Here is a 19,702-nt window from a genome sequence, read left to right on the forward strand (position 1 = left end):
CATTATATCCAGGGTAACCCAGGTCTAAAAATAACCCCTCAACAAAAAATAAATTACATGTCTCCACATTCACCCTGTGTATCTCAGTTACTAAACCCCCTTCGTATATCACATTCCCATCTCTAACCCTTTCAAGCAACCCATGTGATGATATACAAACGTAACTACACAATCCATCTAAGAAATAGTAGAGAAAAGATACAATGAATAAACAGGATGTCACCAGCAAACAAAATAAACCAGAACTTAAACAAAGATCATGAAGCAGAACGTACCTCTTCGTAGGGTTGCTCCTTGCGAAGAATGGTGATCCAACGATGTCACTTGAAAACCGTTACCCTTGATTCGACAATGTCTCTCGCCTAGTATCGTTCTTCTTCGCGCCAAGCTTCCAGAGCAACGTCTCTCCCTCTCTACGTGACATTTGAATTTCACTAGTAGTGACACACTAACCACAGTAACTCAGTAACTAGTAACAACATTTGCTAATTGGGTTTTAGGGCAAAATTAAATTGGGAAAAAACCAATATTCAATTAGGTTAACTTAATTTTCAGGTAGACTAAGCATAATTTTAATTACAAATTCCATCTAATATAAAACTGATCTTGTCAACAAAAATCGGCGTCCACGTAAGCATCGTACTCACCGAAGCTATGGTCCGGCAAGCACGTAGACACGTTTGGCAAAAATTTTAATCATTCAGGTACCTTTTTGTCAATAACAATAGTTAAGTACCAAAATGTCAGCGTTTGAATCTTTCGGGTACCAAATTGGACATTACCTCTTCTTCACTACTATTTACTAATGTGGTTCGAAGTTTTGTATTGTGGACGGTTCTGTTTCCTTCATTAATAGTGACTGGCTGACTGCTATATACGTCAACAAAATAAAGAAAAAAAATTGTGACTCGTATTCTTTATTTGTGTCATTTAGAATTCAGAGAGAAAAAAAAAAGGATCAAGGATGTTGGATATTATGTTCTCATGGACTCTCCATGATGTTCTGAACCACAAGCTCTACAAAGACAAGGTCTTTTTTATTATTATTGTTTTATGTTCAATATTCTTTAGCCTTTGATATTCTTACATTATTCTATTTATTTATTTAGTAAGTTTTCTGTTTTTGTTCTGTTTTTAAATTTTTAACATAGTGAGGAAACAAAATGTAGAATTGAAAGAGTGCTGTTCTTCATAAGTACAAAGTTGCTCCTGTATTTTTAATCACAAATTCGCAAACTAATTGTATTCTTAATTTCAACTTCTCTTCAAAAAGATTAATACAAGCATTGCTTTTCTGCTGTAAGTAGATAATGAAATTTCTTAGCAAGAAAGGAAGCACTACAACTTTGTAATATAATAGTTATAGTTATATATTATGCCTCAAATGATGTTAATCTTATTATCTATTTTGGTTGCACTTTCTATTCCATTTTGATCTTCTAGGAGATAAAATGTTTTTCTTCACAGGTTCAGAAGATTCCACTCTCACTCTCCTCAACAAAAGAGTACTTGAACTCATTTATTTTCCCACTGATTGAGGAAACTCACAGTGATCTGTGCTCAGGAATAGAAGGTGTTTCTCAAGCTCCATTTTGTGAGGTCATGACGATTCAAAGGTCCAGGGACTTCAAACCTCCCAAGGCCTTGTTCTATAAAATGAGAGTAAAGAAGGTCACTGAAGAAGTTCAAAATGTTGAGAAATATGAACCTGAATTTGGAGACATTGTTGCTTTCACAGATGTTAGACCAAAAGGGATATATGACTTGAACAGGCCTAAAATGCAATACCATATTGCTTATATTTGTGGATCAGAAGATGAATTTACTGATGAGATTGATGTACTTTCATCTAAATGCTTGGATATGGATTCTGAATTTTCCGGGAATATTAACGAAACACAAAAGCTCTGTGTTGTATATTTGTTGAACATGACCACAAATATTCGCATTTGGCGAGCACTGAATGTTGATGAAAAGATAAACATTATTGAAAAAGTTCTGCAGCATGAGCCTAATTCAAATGTAAGTTAAGTGTTATTTAAAAAGCATATTGATGCTAGCTGCAAATGGAAACATTTTCTACATGAGACTCATTTTATAAATGTTCATGCATTGATCTCTGATTTCGATATGCTGCTAATTTTGTTGAATCTATTTGATTTCTTATTTTTATTTCCAATGGTTATACCATATTTTACAGATTGAAGAAGTCTGTCAGATTTTTTGCTGTTCTGGAGAAAACATGACTCAGTCTCCAGCTCAATCTTCAGCACAAAGCATAATCCGTGCTCAGAATCTGAATGAATCTCAAAGAGATTCTGTTCTAAGCTGTGTTGCTATGAGCAAATGCCATTACAGTCATAATGTTAAACTTATATGGGGGCCCCCGGGAACCGGCAAAACAAAGACTGTTGCTTGCTTGTTATATTCATTGCTCCGGTCGAAGATCAGAACATTGACATGTGCTCCAACTAATAATGCAGTGTTGACCGTGGCGTCTCGCCTGCATAGTTTGTTTAAGCAGTCACAGAAGTTTGATACTTATGGCCTTGGTAACATTTTGCTATTTGGCAACAAAAACAGAATGAAAGTGGACAATTTTCCCGGTCTTGAAGATGTGTTTCTTGATTATAGAGTGGAAGAGCTTTTAAAGTGTTTTATGCCATTAACCGGGTGGAAGCATCACTTGGAACTTATGATCAAGTTACTGAAGAACCCCAATCAACAATATAGGTGTGAACTGAATGATAAGGAGGATCTAATGTCATTGGAAGAATTTGCTAAGAAAAGTGACAGCAATGTAAAACGTGCATATTCTTCATACAAGAGAAAAGTGAAGAGTTCTAACCTTTTGACATTTGAGCAATTTGTTGAGAAGAAATTCGATGGCATTGTAGAGTCTTACAATTTGTATGTTGAAGATAAAAAGATGAGTACCTCTGGTATGACGATGGAGCAATTTGTGAAGCAATGGTTCAGTTACATTGGAGGTAGGCTCAAGTTGTTCATGAAAGCCTTGTATACTCACCTACCAACAGCTATGATTTCATTCAAAGTGGTAAAGAAAATGTTCATTGCTCTGGATTTGTTGAAATCTTTGGAAACTTCGCTGCGCAATACCAAGTTCAAACGAGACTTTCATCAATGTAAAGATGGAAAAAGCCTACAAAGCATACTAAGTTCACTATCACTTTCAATTTCGCTTCCTTGGTTCACAAGCAAAGATGGCATGTCAATGTTTTGCATTTAGAAAGCATGCTTAGTATTTCGTACTGCATCAAGTTCTTCTAAACTGCATACTCAAGAAGGGGAAAAGTTCCGGTTTGTAGTTATTGATGAAGCAGCACAGCTGAGAGAATGTGAGTCAGCAATTCCATTGCAACTTCCTGGTCTTCAACATGCTGTTCTCATAGGTGATGAAAGACAGCTTCCTGCATTGGTTAAAAGCAAGGTACTTTGGATGCTCAAGCACTAAAATATAGGGAAAAAGAGTTGTTTACTTGATTATCATATATGAAATTAGGTCACAAAAATGTGAGTTTGGTTTAGATTCTGAAATCTTTTAAAGGAAACTTTCTGGTGCACAAGCATCCCGTGTTAACGCAAGATCCGGGAAAGGGCCACACCTAAAGGGTATAATGTACACAGCTTAACCTAATAATTATATCGGTGGTTGTTTCCATGGTTTGAACCCGTGTTTAAAACACCCTAACCAAGTAGTTTTGCTTGTTTAATCTTTTTAAATATTCTAGTAGATACTCCTTTGGTTTAGTAACTTAGTTGTTTTGAATTTGTTTATTATTGAAGATCATTATCTAATATGATAATTGATCAAATTTTAGATAGCTAATGCGTGAGCATCTTCTCTATCTTTTTCTAATGAATTTGTATTTTATTTGTTGAGTTTAATCAAGAATTAATTATCTTTTAGCCACTATGGATGTTACTTTGAGTCATGTGCAATTCTGTTTATTTTAGGTAGCATTTGGCTGAATTTGATGGAGTTTCCGCAGAAAAAGAGAAGGCGAATAATGCTATCAACCCTGACTTCTCTGCATTCAAACCTGAATAACTCGAGCTACAGAGGTTCAATGAACGTGATTTTAGTGGCGTTGAAAAGCTAACTTTTAGAATTTTCCAACGATATATAATAGTTTATACTTCTTCTCCAATCACACTGCCAAGGCTGCGCCTAACTTGAGATTTCTCAAGTTCTCAAGTTAGGCGCAAAACATTAATAAGCATGCATAAGGATTAGGCCTCCATCAAGTTAGATGCAGCCCATGGCCAAGTTAGGCGCAGCCATCAAGCCCAACACGCCCTTCCTCATTTCATTCACACCAAGTAAGGCGCAGCCCATCACCAAGTTAGGTGTGGATCCTGCGAAGCAAGTGGTCCCCACCCATTAATTGAAGACGTGCTGATTGCTATAATTAATTATGATTTAAACTTTAATTTTTATTTTAAAAAATAGGAAAAGATATTATTTAGTTTTAAAAATTATAATTTAAATTAATTAGGATTAGATATAAAAGAGGATTGGAATTAGTTAACTTTTCATTCCACCTGAGCAAAACATTATTCCATTCCAATTTACAATCCTAGTTTTCTACTCTGAACCATGAGCAACTAAACCTCTATTGTTAAGGTCTATTTGTATGGATTGATTTTATTGCTTTTTCTATTTTAATTCATGTATGGATTTATAATTTAAGAATTGTTTTCGCTCTTTATTTTATGAATTTGGGTGGAACGGAAGTATGACCCTCCTTCTATTTGAGTTCTTGTATAACTTGGAAAAGCTTTTCACTTGAACTGCTTGAAAATATATTCTCCTAAATTTTAATTATCTGAATTTAACAGGATACGTAACATATAATCCTTTTATTTTTTGGTAATTAGAGTTTTTGTGCCATATAAACTGGAAATTGATCATCACCCTCTAATTGAAATTAATTGACCAAGGAATTGGTTGTTGATGAATTTTAGAGGAGACTAGAAAGGTCTAAGGAATTAGGGTCTAGTCACATATAGTTTGCCATAAATTAAATCCTACATGATTAAAATAGTTAGTAAGAAAAGTAAATCCGGAAAAAATAGATAACTTTTGTTGAGTTAAGAAATTAACTAAATTAATTAGTGATGACAAACATTATTTTTGGCAAAATAAATAATTAGAGTTGTTTAAATTAATAAGTATATGTTGCTGATTATTTATTATATGTTGCAGGCCAAAATCTGATTTACAGCCCAACTTGAATGGAAAATAAAACAAGGCAAATGGGTTGAATGGTAAGTGTGAATAAAGACAAGCCCAAGTCATTTATTTCAAACAAAATTCATCAAAGAAGCATAGCAAAGCACCAACGGGTTGAAGTAGAGAAGAACCCGATCCAAGCCTGAAATTGTTTTTCAATTTCCCACCATCTTGCTCCAACCAAAGCAACGTTCCTCTCCTCTCTAATCAAGTCACATCAAGACTTCAGAAAAGTAAGAAAGAGAAAGAGAAGAAAAGTTTCCTCCATAAGCCAGTAACCAAAGAAGCAAGAAAGAGAAAATCTAAGCTTGAAGCACAGAAGCTAAAGCAGAAAATCTAATCCAAATCAAGCTTAGGTTAAAGGTAATCCATCTCATCTTGCATGCATCAGATCTTCATCCCTTCTTCCCAACTCTCTGCACTATCCGAAAATGGCATTCAAGGTAAAGTTGATCTCTGTTCTTTACTGCTACAAATCCACGGTCACAAGAGATTCTTGGGGACCAAGTTGCATCTCTATGGTTCAGATTTGGTTGACCATTGGAAGACAATCTCGGTTACTCCTACATGGCTTTCGGTCAAGTTGGAGAAGTCAGAAGCAAAGATCCTACTTTGATGTTTGAGAAGAAAAAGTGAGCTTGTGGGTTGGTAAAGCTCAAGGCTCAAGGTGTTGACCTTGGAAGAAGAACCAAGGAACATGCAAGGAGATAAAAAGAAGCTTGCTGTTCATTCAGAAGCAAGGAGAGAAAACCAGTGAATAGAGGTTTTGTTCTGAGAAAGCTCTTTGAAGAAGTTCAACTAACTGGACAGTGTAACCTAATCAAAGGTGCATTTCGCCAGTATGACGAACTGAATCAGAGGCTTGCTAATCTGGTTTTTCGCATAGCATAGAGGATGTAGATGAAGTCAATCTCCTTCATGTTTTACAGATTGTAATGTACTTTTCTATGTTTATCTTTCTGTAATTTCTTGTGAGAAAAGGCATATTGAGAGAGCTCAAGTAAAAGCCATGAGTGGAAAAAGGCTGAGGAAAACACTTGAGAGAAAAGCCTAGAGTTATTTTCAGATTTCTTTAGGTGTGTTTATGTCTTGTATCTTGTACCTGTGAGGTATCCCTTTCTTAGTTGGGTTAGCACTAAGAGGTATAGTTAGGTATTAGCATAGCCAATGTCAAGTTAGGTCAGAACTTGAGTGTGAAAGGATTGGGTCAATCCTGTGTTATTGGTGTATGTAATACTGTTAACTATAGTGAAATTCTTCCATAGTTGTGGAGGATACTGGATGTAGGTTGCATAGCACAAGGCAACCGAACCAGGATACATGCTGGTGTTAGCTTTTCTCTTCTCTGCTGTGTTCTGTTTTCTGATATTCATGAGACAAAACTAAATTGTCTCATAAATTTTCGCTGCTGAGTTCAAACAGAATCAGAATTACAAATTTGTTTCTAAGGGTAAAAACAGCAACTGAAAAGGAAGGCATAGATTCAACCCCCCTTCTCTAAGCCTACCACAACCTTCAACTTTAAAACCTTAACTGTCTTCTCTATATTTTATTCCCAACTTATTTACTTACCTTTCTTCAATATTCTTTACATTGTTTAATGTCTTTTGAACTCCTAATATTACTTTCTGTTTGTCTGACTAAGCCTATCACTCAATTATTGTTGCTTGATCCATCAATTCTCGTGGGATCGACCTTCACTCACCTGAAGTATTACTTGGTACGACCCAGTGCACTTGCTGGTTAGTTTGTGGGTTATAAATTTCGCACCAATAGCTGAGAAGGCTGAATTTGGAAGAAGTTTGTTTGAGAGATTGGTATTGTTGGGAAAAGAGAGGCACATGCTTAATATTCAGTATAGGATGCATCCGTCAATTAGCAAATTCCCAAGTGAAGAGTTCTATGATAAGCAACTTGCTGATGCATCCATTGTCAAATTAACAAGCTACAATAAACAATTCCTTAAAGGGAAAATGTATGGCTCCTACTCTTTCATCAACATATCAAGGGATAAAGAGCAGTCTAATCATGATCATAGTTTGAAGAACATTGCTGAGGCTGCTGCTGTCTCACAGATTATTCAAAGCCTTAGAAAAGGTTAGCTTATCTTTCTCATCATTTGTAATTAAGCTTGAATATCCTTTAGTCCCTATAAATATAGGTCATTTTAATTTTAGTCTCTATAAAACTTTTGCCATGATCTTGGTACCTCTTTTTTCTTAAACTGTGTTTAGTCTTACCATGTCATTAGAAATTATAGATATTTTAAAGAAAAATAATTAGAGTTCTAACCAATCCTTTTAATTTTCTTCCTAATTTCTAAATAAAAAAGTTTTGATGTTTTCGGAAAATAAGATATATATTTGAATTTTTATTCATTTAAGTATTAGGAGGATAATTAAGAGGTTGGATTAAGACTCCTAGTTATTACTCTATTTTAAAATATTTATTTAGTTCATTCAAATAACAAGAACATTATTTTTTATCTATACCAATATTTCCTAAATTTTCTTGATTATTTATAATATCTTAATTTAATATGAAGTTTAGATGATAGGAATCAAGGAACTTACCTATAGAAAAATGAGAAACCAACACCAAGCAAAACCTTTAATGGGACCAAAATAATTTTGAAACATTTAAACACACAATTATAGGGAATAAAAACATTGTTAAACCTAATATGATATATATATGATATTATTTCTTTTCCCTCTCTTGCCAGAATGTTTTCATGAAATCCAGAAGACCATAAAGCAATACATTTCAGACAGTGATCCTAACTTCTCTGTGAGTGTTCGTTCTGTTGATGGTTTTCAAGGTGGTGAAGAAGACATAATTATAATATCAAGTGTGAGATCCAATGGTGTTGGAAATATTGGTTTTCTTTCAAATAGACAAAGAACAAATGTGGCATTCACAAGGGCTAGGTATGCCACTATTAAAAGATAGTTGTTTTTGCTGATATGATATTACATGATTAGATCTACGTGCAAAAGTTAAATTAAATTCTATTATATAACTGAAAATAACCAACTTTATTAATTATGTGCATTTTTGTAATTTAAGATTTCATACACTAAGAAAAATGTACCTACATGAATCCATTATATACTGTAGATATATGTTATGATCATGCTCTAAATGGTGAGATTTAGTTCTTTTTTATTGAAAAACTTTTGGTTTGGTTTTATGCACAGATATTGCCTTTGGATATTAGGAAATGCATCAACATTGATAAACCGTAACAGTGTATGGAGGGAACTGGTTCTTGATGCTAAGGAAAGAAAATGCTTTCACAATGCTTATGAGGATGAGAAACTGGCTCGGGCCATTGAGAATTCCTTGTGGGACCTTGAACTTGATTCACTGGAGGCACCATTCAAGAAACTAAGTCTATGGAACAATTCAAATACAGCTTCTACTTCTTTTAGGTATGTGGAATCTTATAACTTGCAAACTTTATAATTTATATGTATGTTCATTTGAATATAAATTAATGTGTATATCATTATAGGTTAGTTTTCAACATGGGCTCATATGAAATTGAATTATTACTACTTATGCCTGGACAAAAATAATTAGAAACATATTTTGGTTAGTATTTTGTATTGCATTGAATTAACATATTTTTGTAAATCTTATATTGTTGAAAAAAAATGTAACAAATTAATATAAAAAACAGATTTTAGAGAACACATTGTATATTTCTGGTGTTTATTTTATAACGGTGGATTGTAATTTTTGTGATGTTCTCTTTGGGCACTTTGGGCAGAGCACATACAAAAACGTGAACGGCAGGATTCGAACCTGCGCGGGCAGAGCCCACATGATTTCTAGTCATGCCCGATAACCACTCCGGCACGTCCACTTTTTTGTTATATTTTCGTGTAATATCATATTTAATAGACTATTTTATTTTCACCATCTTTTCATATATTAAAATAATGTAATGGAAAACATGGATTAATAATGGTGATCGAAACGTGAAACAAAATGAAAACATGGATTAGTGCTTGTTTTTTATATGAAAAATGGAAAACATGGATTAAGTCCTGAAAACTTTAAATATTACGTGTACACCAAAATTTAATCATCATGTATATGTATTTATATATATATATTTATTGTGTAACTCATTTTTAATATATATCTTATATTACAATATATATTCTATACAAATGATTGATTTTATAATTAATTTTGTGTATGTTTATATGTGTTTAATATAATATTTTAATAAATTAATCAACTACTAAAATAATCAGAATTTTTTGCAACAAAATAATTAAATTTTTTTTATGAACACAAAAATGAACCACTAAATTCTTAGCCACCACTGTACATTTTTTTACTTTTTTAGTTTTATTCATATTTTGATTATATTATTTTAAAAAAAAAAGGTTTTTACCATTCCTAAAATTACCAATGTCACTCCCATTTAACTATATTTTCATTAAATTTACTAAAATACATTCTATTATCCCTTAATTTCTCTAATTCTCTTTGCACCCACTAATGCAACCCGGGGTTTTCAAGAAGCTTATTTAGATTAGTAATTTTGGAGTGACATACATTATCATTCTCTTATTTTTGAAAGTTGATTATAAAAGTGAAAATGAGTCATTCCATATTCTTAGATAAGCTAATAATTTTTTTACTGATTTTAACTAATTAAATATTGGATTATTCAAAGAATATTAAGTATATTAAATTAGTGATTTAATTATTTTTAGTAAACAACATTTTTTACTTGAGAAATGTTAACTATATATTATATGGGCTCTGATCATAGTCTCCGAACACAAAAGCACAAAAGCAAAGATAATAAAAGAACAGAGGACCATAAAAGCACCATTCTTTGTATTAATTCTTATCCGTTGTACTAATTCTTTTTGCTTTACGTGATTGTGTTTGTTACGGACAACCTTGGATCAACAAAAGCACCATTCTCTGATTCTGATTCCCTGCAACTTCAATGGCACCCAAAAGGGTTCTTCTAATTGCTGGTAACTTTGTTGAGGACTATGAGGTACACCTTCATCTCCTTTCTCTCTTCAATTCCTTATATATAGTAGTAGTAAATTAGAAATATCTTTTTAAACTCAGAAATTGAGTCTTAAAGTCTTAACTACTTATTCATAATTATAAGTATATACTATGATTTAAGAGTTATGATTTTGTAACATAGTATTTGTTGGAATAAATTAATTTCAATATCCCAAATCATCTATATTAAATCATCAAAAATATATATCATACTCGAATGCGGAAGCGTACCTAAATTCATAAATATAAATCATACGACCGGAAGAGTTTGGATCTTGTGGTTCTTTCGATCTTCCTCAACCAAAGCCTTCTGTATTTCTAGGAGGCTGAATCGCAACTCTTTTGATAGAAAAGAGCAACAAAGGCAACTTTGGTATCTTGGGGACCGAAACCCTGAAGGTCTATTTATATTTTAGCATGGCACCCATTAAACCCTTAAACCCAAATAAAATAGTATATAAAGCCCAAAAGATAATATATCTAAAATCCAAAAAGATAATTATATAAAGAACAAAAGATAATATCTGGTTTTATTCTCATTTAATTCCAAATTAAAAGTAATAATGACTTATTCAATTAGCATTTAAAACAATAAATGAAATCATCATTATATAAGTCATTTAATTTAAAATAACATAATTTGTGATTATAATTAATATATGTATTGTCCACAAATAAATTAGGAAATTAAATAATTTCCTAACACATCAATGTGAAGTTGTGAACTTAAGTGTTTCTCTTAGTGTAACAAAATTTTGATGTTGAAAATGATGGTACTACTTGAAACTTTTACTATTGTAGGCCATGGTTCCATTTCAAGCACTGCAAGGCTATGGTGTCGCCGTCGACGCCGTTTGTCCTGGACGGAAGGCCGGTGATTTCTGTGTAACCGCCACTCAACAGATGGCTGGTCATCAGGTCTCTCAGCCATGCTAAAATTCATTTCAATTCTTGATACTTGAATTTTCTAATGGGTTTGGTTTTTGTTATTGAGCATACCATGCTATACTTTTCATCTTGATGCTTGATTTGTTTTCCCTTTGTACTAGATTATTATTTTCTTGACTTTGCCATTGAGTTTTACAAGCTAGGGGTATGTATGGTTTGTATCTTCATTTTTTTTTCCATTTTCGGTATTTTCTAATTTTAGAATATTTTGGAGAAAAAAGGTGAAATGTTGAAAGAGAAAATTTTTTAGGATCAGCAATTTTTAGTATTTTTTGTATAAATACTAATTTGTCTTTAATAAATAAATTTTACTAATTCATGTTGCAAATTCTCAAAAATATGAATACAAACTGTGTTGATTCATGTATGCAAATTCTGAAAAATATAGATACAAATTATATTCTTCTTATATACAAAATTCATGTGAATATAAATATAAGTACAAATTATTACTAACAAAAAATAATGTAGCATTGTTTATATTAAAAGCCATAAAATTTCGTTTCCCTTTCAATTTTTTTTTTCACGAAATAAAAACGCAAACCAAATGCCTGAAGTTTTGATCTTTGATGTTGATATTGATGTCCTTGGCACTCAGACTTACTCAGAAACACGCGGTCACAATTTCACTCTGAATGCAACATTTGATGAGGTTGAAGGCTCAAACTATGATGCATTGGTGTTACCTGGTGGCAGAGCACCAGAGTATCTTACTCAGAATGTGCGCGTGGTGGAGTTGGTGAGGGAGTTCAGCACTTCAGGGAAGCCTATTGCTACCTATTGTCACAGCCAGGTGCTTCTTGCAGCCGCCGACGCGCTCAAGAACCGGAAGATCACTGCATATGCTCCTGTTGGACCTACATTGATAGCTGCTGGTGCTAATTGGGTTGAACCTCAAAGCTTGGAATCATTTGTGGTGGATGCTAATATCATTTCTTCTGTTTGTTATCTTGCACATGCACAAAGCATTCATCATTTGGTTAAGGCTATGGGAGGGACTATAACTGCTACCAGCAAGAGAATCCTCCTTCTTTGTGGGGTATGTTTTCACTTGATTTTTTTTTATTTATTTATGTTGCTAAAGGTAGAAAATCAATGTGTAAAAAGTGTTTTCGGTTCTTAACCATTTATTCGAAAGACAAAGTAGCCGTCTACAGTTTAAAAATTCTTAACCGGCCTGTAACCATTCAAGTAACTGGTTTAGGCAGCCCTTGACACATCAGTAAGTCACCGTTTACAAGATCGCTTAGACCAATTACTTGAACGATTGAAAATCAATTAAGGTTTTCAAATGATGAAGAACTGCTTTTTTTTCATCGTGCAAATGATTAGGGATCGAAAAAGACATTTATTCAAAATTAATTCATGTTTTGAGGGTACACGTTTGAGTAGCAAGTGTGAGGGATTAGTCACATAAGAAAAAACAAGAGTACATAGAATGAGAGACCTATAAATTTATGCTGCTTAGAGTGGAAGATTATTAGTACACAATGACATGCATGCCGTTAAACTAAAATTCAGGATTACATGGAAGATTATGAAGTGATGGTTCCCTTTGAAGCCCTTAGAGCTTTAGGATGCCATGTTGATGCTGTTTGTCCCAAGAAGAAATCTGGTGACACCTGCCCAACTGCTATTCATGATTTTGAAGGTTATCAACATTTCACTGAGAAGCCAGGGCATGACTTTGTTCTGAATGCTACCTTCGGCGACGTGGATGCTTCCGGCTACGACGCGCTTGTCATTCCCGGAGGTAGAGCCGCCGAGTATTTGGCCTTGAACGAGACTATCATCTCTTGGGTGAAGCATTTTGTTGAAAGCAATAAGCCAATTGCTGCAATCAGCTATGGACAACAGATTTTGGTTGCTGCTGATGTCCTCAAGGTATTATTCATGTATTTATACACAAATACATTATAGCTAATTTAGTGACTGATTTTTTGTGTGCAGAGTATTTTTGTACAACTTTTAATATATTGCATATATGCCTAGCAAAAAGCACTTGACACATTATTCACTTTCTTACGGATATTGTATATTTTGTTGAAAGTATCCCAAACAATTTAAACCAAGTATTTATTCTCTAAATTCATTAATCCAAATCAGTATCACATTAATTAGTGTTTAATTTCTCTGAACTCTTGTTTTATCTGCAAGTATCAAGTGACATAACTGACATGCATTAAAATATGATGAGTATATAATATTTTATTTATTATATGGTGACATTATTTCACTTCTTGTTGTAATAATAGGGAAGGAAAGTAACTGCATACCCTGCAATGAAGCTTAATATGGTATTAGCAGGAGCAACATGGATTGAACCAAATCCCATTACACTTTGCATCACTGATGGAAACTTAATTACTGGTGCTTCATGGCTAAGTCACCCTCACTTCATTTCTCACCTCATGGCATTACTTGGTATTAGTGTTTCTTTCTAGTTTAGTAGTTTGCAACGGAATCTATAATAATAAAGTATGCTTGCATGTTAGCCAAATGAGCCTTAGCTCAAGTGCCATTTAGGTCCTCCACTATATGTAACCAAATAAAAAGAGAAAATAGAAAAGCTTTGTATCCATTTCTGTGTGCAATTTCTTTTTCCCACTAATGGAATATGAGAAATGATTTTTCGTTCACCAAGTTTTCGTATGAAGAGTTGATATCAATTTTTAGTGGGTGGATAGCGGTGGATATTATTGTGGTGACTAAAGTTGTTAGGTAATTTTGGTAATATTTAAAAATATTTTTTAATTTGAAAAATAAAAGTTAAAAGTGTTGCAAAAATATAAAAAAATATATTATCTTAATTTTATATTACTTAAAAAAAAAGTATTGCCAAAATTATATATTCACAATAACTATTATAATGATGATCATCTTAAATTTTACCTTTTATTGTGTGAGGATTTTGATGTAGTTCTTACTACACTTTAATTCTTGATGTCCGGTTTTAAATTATATTTAGTATTTATAAACAAAGAGTTAACCTTCATTTTAGTTCTTGAGATTAATTAGTTGTAGTGATTTAGTTTTTGACTTTTCAATTGTTACATTTTAGTCACATAGATTGGTATATTTTCTGTCATCAAAACTCAACGCTATTAGTGACGTGGCTCAAGTTTTGTTATGCTAGACATATTAAAGTAACGTTGTACGCGTTTTAGCGTTTGAGGGTTTGAATAATTAGTATTGTTCAAAAGGAAGGAGTATAACGTTTTAGTATTGTTTAAACCCTCAAAGGATGTTATTTAGTGCCTTTTTTAGCGTCAAAATGCATACGATGTCATTTTATTATATCTAGCATAATAAGCTTTGAGCCACATCACTAACGACGTTAAGTTCCGACGATAGAAAATATACGAAAGACTATATTGGTGTACTTTTTTAATTTGGAAGACCGAATTGTAACAACTAAAAAGTTAGAGACTAAATCAATACAACTCACTAATCTCAGAGACCAAAATAGAGTTTACCTCACAAAAATTGTGTGCGCAAATAATATCATTGATCGCTAAATATTTTGTATAAAAACAATGAAGTATACTCTTCATTAATAGTACGAGGTCCAATTTGTTTGACAAGAAAGTAGGTAGAATGTCCATTGGTTTAGATGTCGGAAGAGTATACAACCTACAACCTTATCTAAACCTAACTCTATTTTTACGTCGTCCACCCTTCTTCTCCCATTCTTCTTCACGCCGTTCACCCTCTCTTTCATCTCCTGCTCCAGTAACATCGTTGCACCGCCCCCAATCGATGTCGATCACTCTTCATCGCAGCAAGGAGCTACATCTCCTCTCGCCGAAGGCGAAGACCCCAACCCCCACGATAGGAGCTCCGAAGCGCCATCACTGCGCTGCGCAGCCCGATCCCGCCCCTGAACCGATGCTGAACATTCTCCTGCAGCCGCAAGGAGCTGCCATCCCCCTTGCCGAACTAAACAGCGTCGCGGCGGCGCGAGGAGAGATGCTACATGCACGGAGAGTCGCCCGTGTCAGAGCGAACACAATTGGATGCAGAAGGAAACGATGCAACGGAGAGAGCAGTTGGGGAAAGACGATGTGGCAGGCGACAGTCAGTTTATGTTAAGGGGGACTCGAAATACCAGAGGGATGATATGGTATCCGCTGGAGGAGAAGTTGCTCTACAGGTTGGTTTTTTAACTAGCACGTGTAGTATTAATTTTTCAAATTTTCAAAAATAAAATAACGGTTCCGCTAGGTAGATAACAGAGATTGTGAACAATGGATTGCACTCTCAGCCCATAAAAAGACAAAAAGAAAAGTCCATCACAAATTACCCTCTTAAAAATTCTACTTTCACCTTTTACATTTTAACCATCCACCTTCTAACCCTTTTATCGTCGCATACCCTCTCACAAACCCTCATTATGTCGTCGGTCCTTCCCTACCAGACAGCCTCAGCGTCGTTGAGCTTCTTCTCCATCAAGAACGTCGGTTTAGAATGAAAATAACCATCCACATACCTAGTAAAATGAACATCTAGCAAATTTTATTGTATCTACTTAAATCCAATCTAAATTAAATAAACATCCACCTTAGAATAAAAATAACTATCCACATATCTAGTAAAATAAACATCCAGCAAATTTTTTTGTATCCATTTACATCTAATCCAGATGTTTATTTTTCTTGCAAACAGGATGTTTTTTTTCATGCAAATGGAATTTTTGTTCTTAACGCGAATCACATCCAGAAAAGGGGAAGAAGAAGAAGAAGAGGAGGAGGAGGAGGAGGAGGAGAACCACGACTGCAGAGGGAGGATGGCGACGAGACAGCAACAACATCGCCCAAGAATGGCGAGGTAGCTGTAGCGGCTCCCGTGGAACGCGAGATAGCCGCAGTGGCGCATGGAAAACGCGCGTGATGGGATGAACGGATTGATGGCTCCATCGATGGTTCATTCTCCAATGGCTTTTACCGGGAACTACGGGACCTTGGAATGACAAACCAGCACGACGCAGCAGCAACTCCACGAGAGGGCGACGCGACACCGCAGTAATGCCACCAGGGAAGAGTGGCATGAAAACAGCAACTGCAGCGGATGGGCCAGTGGAGAGGGAGATGCGTCGGGCTGACCGGCGGAAGTGAAGGCGTGTCAGGCTGAGCAGCGACGGAGAGGACCATCGGCATGAACGACGATGTGAGTGGAAGAGAAAAAGGAGTGTTGAAATGGAATGAGAACGTGATGTGACGGTATATTATGAGGAGGTTACGTTGCCTAACCCTAATAATTTAAATTTAAAAATTGATTATTCTAATAAATTAAAAATCTGATTTTAATAATTAATTTACCTTTTTTTAATCATTGTTTATGTTGTTCAACATTTATGTTATTTACCTATACACTCATAAAGTAATTTTAAAATTTGTTCAAATTGACTGAACAAAATAGTTGATTTCCTATATTTTTCTTCGAAACTAACATATTAGGAGCTTATGTTTTGGTTTCCCAAACATTTTGGCCTTCTTGTTGCAGCATTCATTCCTGTCTATCATATGCAGGTATCTTTTTTTCAAATTGGGTTTGCGATAAATTGTCTTTTATGATGAGATAGTTCTTTTGGAAAAGTAAAGTTGATGGCAGAAGTCTTTCTCTTGTTAATTGGAGGACCGTGGTCACTCTGAAGAAATTTGGTGGCCTGGGTGTTAGAGATCCTGCGTGTGTTAATATATATTTACTTAATAAATTGGTTTGGCAACTTTTTCATTGTCAGGACAAGCCTTGGATTGCTCTATTGAGGGCGACATATCTGAGGAATGAAGGAGTTTTAGATGGCCCTGTCCCTTGCAACGCTTCTCATGTTTGGAAGAGTATCTCAAAGGCTTTTTGTGCTCTTAAGGATGCCTTCTCTTGGTGCGTTGGGTCACTTGATCAATCTTTTTAGTTTGACAATTTGAGTATTGAGGGCCCAATTGCTCAAGATGTCCCTTTTGTATATATATCTGACTCTGATTTAACTATTAGAGACGTTTGAAAAGATGGTCAATGGAATCTCCATGATGTTTTCTCTAACATTCTAGAAGATGTCAAACAGCGTTTGAATGCTTATGATCCGGATTTGAATGCTGGAGAGAGTTCGGTTTGGTCGTGGGGTGTGGCATCTTCTAGACTCTACTCAGTTAGGAGTGGATACAGTTGGCTATCCAAAAAAAAGTTTGATTGGAATGAGCGTGATAATTGGTTGTGGGTATGGCAAATGCATATTCCTGAGAAGTACAAGTTCTTGATTTGGCTCAATCTTCATAAAACTATTTCTATGGCAGAGTTTCGTTTGAGTCGTGACTTAGCTTTATCTAGCACTTGTTATCGGTGTCAGAATGGTTCTGAATCCATTCTTCATTGTCTTCAGGAGTGCCCTGGTGCCAAGGAGGTCTGAAACATTTTAGGTTTGTATCAGATAACTCGGATTTACGTGATTGGCTCTACAAAGGTGCAAGGGGTGGAGATATTTTTCTTTTCTTTTCGACCATCTGATGGATTTGGAGAAGTAGGAATCATGACTTATTTAATACAAATGACTCTTGGAGTGCTAGTAAAGTGGTGAGCTTGATTCGTAGTTCAGTAAGGGAGTTCCACACTATTTTTGCTATGCATCAATCTTTGTCTCCTCCTTCGCTTTGTTTGCATTGGGTTCTACCTCTAGTTCATTCTGTTAAATTGAATTGCGATGCTAGTTGTTTTGCTCCTTTTGGCTATGCTGATTTTGGTTGTTTCATTCGCAATTCTGATGGATATTGGTTGAAAGGTTGCACTGAGAAATTCGAAGTGTGTAGTGTTCTTTTTGCTAAATTGTATGCGATTTGGAGATGTTTACTTCTAGTTTAGGATAGTAGATTTCGTGAGGTTATTTGTGAAACGGACTGTTTAGAAGCTCTTTTCTTGGTAAACCAAAGAATACTTGATAAGGATATTCCGGAATGGAATTTGGCAAAGCATATACAGGAGGTTGTGAATTGAAATTGGAGAGTATCTATTCTTTTAATTCAAAGAAATGTAAATAGTGTTGGAGATTGTATGGCTAAAGCAGTTGCTTCTGGCGCAGACATTCACTCAAATTAGAGTCAACCATGGAATGAGTTTCAATACCTAATAAATTTAGATATGAATCTATCCAATTAATTTAATTTTGTCTTTGTCTTTTTTTTCTTTGTTTTTTCTGTTTAGCCAAAAAAAAAAAAAAAACATTTCGGCCTTCCCACATTATGATTGATTTAAGATTTTCATCTCTTTATTATATATCTTCAATCATTTGATTTTCCAGCTCAACTTCCAATTCTTGTTCTTGGATAAGGCTAAGGAATAAAATGTTTCCATAATCTTCGTTAAGGCTCAGAACTATACACTTCCACTAATAAGCTCCATTGAAGTCTTCTTTCCACGCCAACTAACACTTATATGTATAGATAGAGACAATCACAAGTAGTACACGTGTACAAATCCAAAAAGAGATTTTTTTTTTCAGTGGAAAGTTATAGCTAATATTTTTTTTTTTAAAAAAGGTATATATTGCCCGCCGTAATGTTTTTAAGAGCATATGCTAATGTTATTGCTACAGAAAATTTTAAATTTTTTTATTAATACATAGCAAAAATATTAAAAACTTAAACTTTATATATTTTTCATTAAAAAAAATTCATTGATAACTAAACTCTTTTTTAAGTTTTCTTTTTCATTCTAAAAGGTAACGATATATAGTCTTCATATTAAAAAGTATTTGCACCTCACAACCGTCCAAAAATCTTACCTTGCCATGCAAATAAGAAATACGTGTATGTAGAAACATTTAGTGTATATTCAAAAAATGATTATCATTGTTAATTACTTATTTTATTATAAAATTTAAAACATATTTTGCATTTTTAAAACATATATTATAAGGTAGAAATTTAGATGTAATTAATTTCATGGAAAGTTAATAGCTGAAAACTGTTAGATGACAATTTAGTCAAACTTGTCAAATCATATAACGACTCGACTAACTATTAACTTTATATGAAATTAACTGCACCTGAGTTTTCGTCTGTATTATAATTTTTACCATTAAAATATAGATTTTTCGGCACTTATTGAGAATATAAAAGTAAAAATATTTTATGACAACACAAAAATTTTGAAGCTTTTGGTGATATTAACCGAACTCTAAAATAAAATTCTAAGAAAAACATAACTTTGATGCATTGTTATTGACTTGTTGTAAAGAAATTCTATACCAAAATTTACACCCTTCGTTGCAAAATAAGAAAAATATGTGCATGTGGAAATATATTTGACGTATATTCTAGAATAATATAATTATTACTTATTTTATTATAGAATTTAAAAAATTAAAAAAACATTGTAATTGTTTTTAAAACATACATTATTATTAAAATATAGAGTTTTGGGGGCACTTATACAAGTAAAAATATTTTAGACACACAA

General features: G+C 33.9%; 1 protein-coding gene, 1 non-coding gene and 1 pseudogene across 2 annotated transcripts; 2 read left to right on the forward strand and 1 right to left on the reverse strand.

Moving 5' to 3' along the window:
• Positions 1-964: 964 nt before the first annotated feature.
• Positions 965-8,838, forward strand: LOC107607234 (uncharacterized; annotated as a pseudogene).
• Positions 8,839-9,046: 208 nt separating this feature from the next.
• Positions 9,047-9,128, reverse strand: TRNAS-AGA (transfer RNA serine (anticodon AGA)). The gene has a single exon. It is a non-coding gene; the product is annotated as a tRNA-Ser (tRNA).
• Positions 9,129-10,057: 929 nt separating this feature from the next.
• On the forward strand, positions 10,058-13,893 carry LOC107608055 (protein DJ-1 homolog D). The gene is made up of 5 exons (XM_016309944.3): positions 10,058-10,289; positions 11,108-11,224; positions 11,853-12,293; positions 12,776-13,138; positions 13,510-13,893. Exons 1-5 carry the CDS (start codon positions 10,236-10,238, stop codon positions 13,696-13,698), a joined length of 1,164 nt encoding a protein of 387 aa, XP_016165430.1. The 5' UTR covers positions 10,058-10,235; the 3' UTR covers positions 13,699-13,893.
• Positions 13,894-19,702: the final 5,809 nt, after the last annotated feature.

The sequence above is a fragment of the Arachis ipaensis genome, chromosome B7 (assembly GCF_059453495.1).
Source record: "Arachis ipaensis isolate K30076 ecotype BB chromosome B7, ASM5945349v1, whole genome shotgun sequence".
Lineage (NCBI taxonomy): Eukaryota > Viridiplantae > Streptophyta > Magnoliopsida > Fabales > Fabaceae > Arachis > Arachis ipaensis.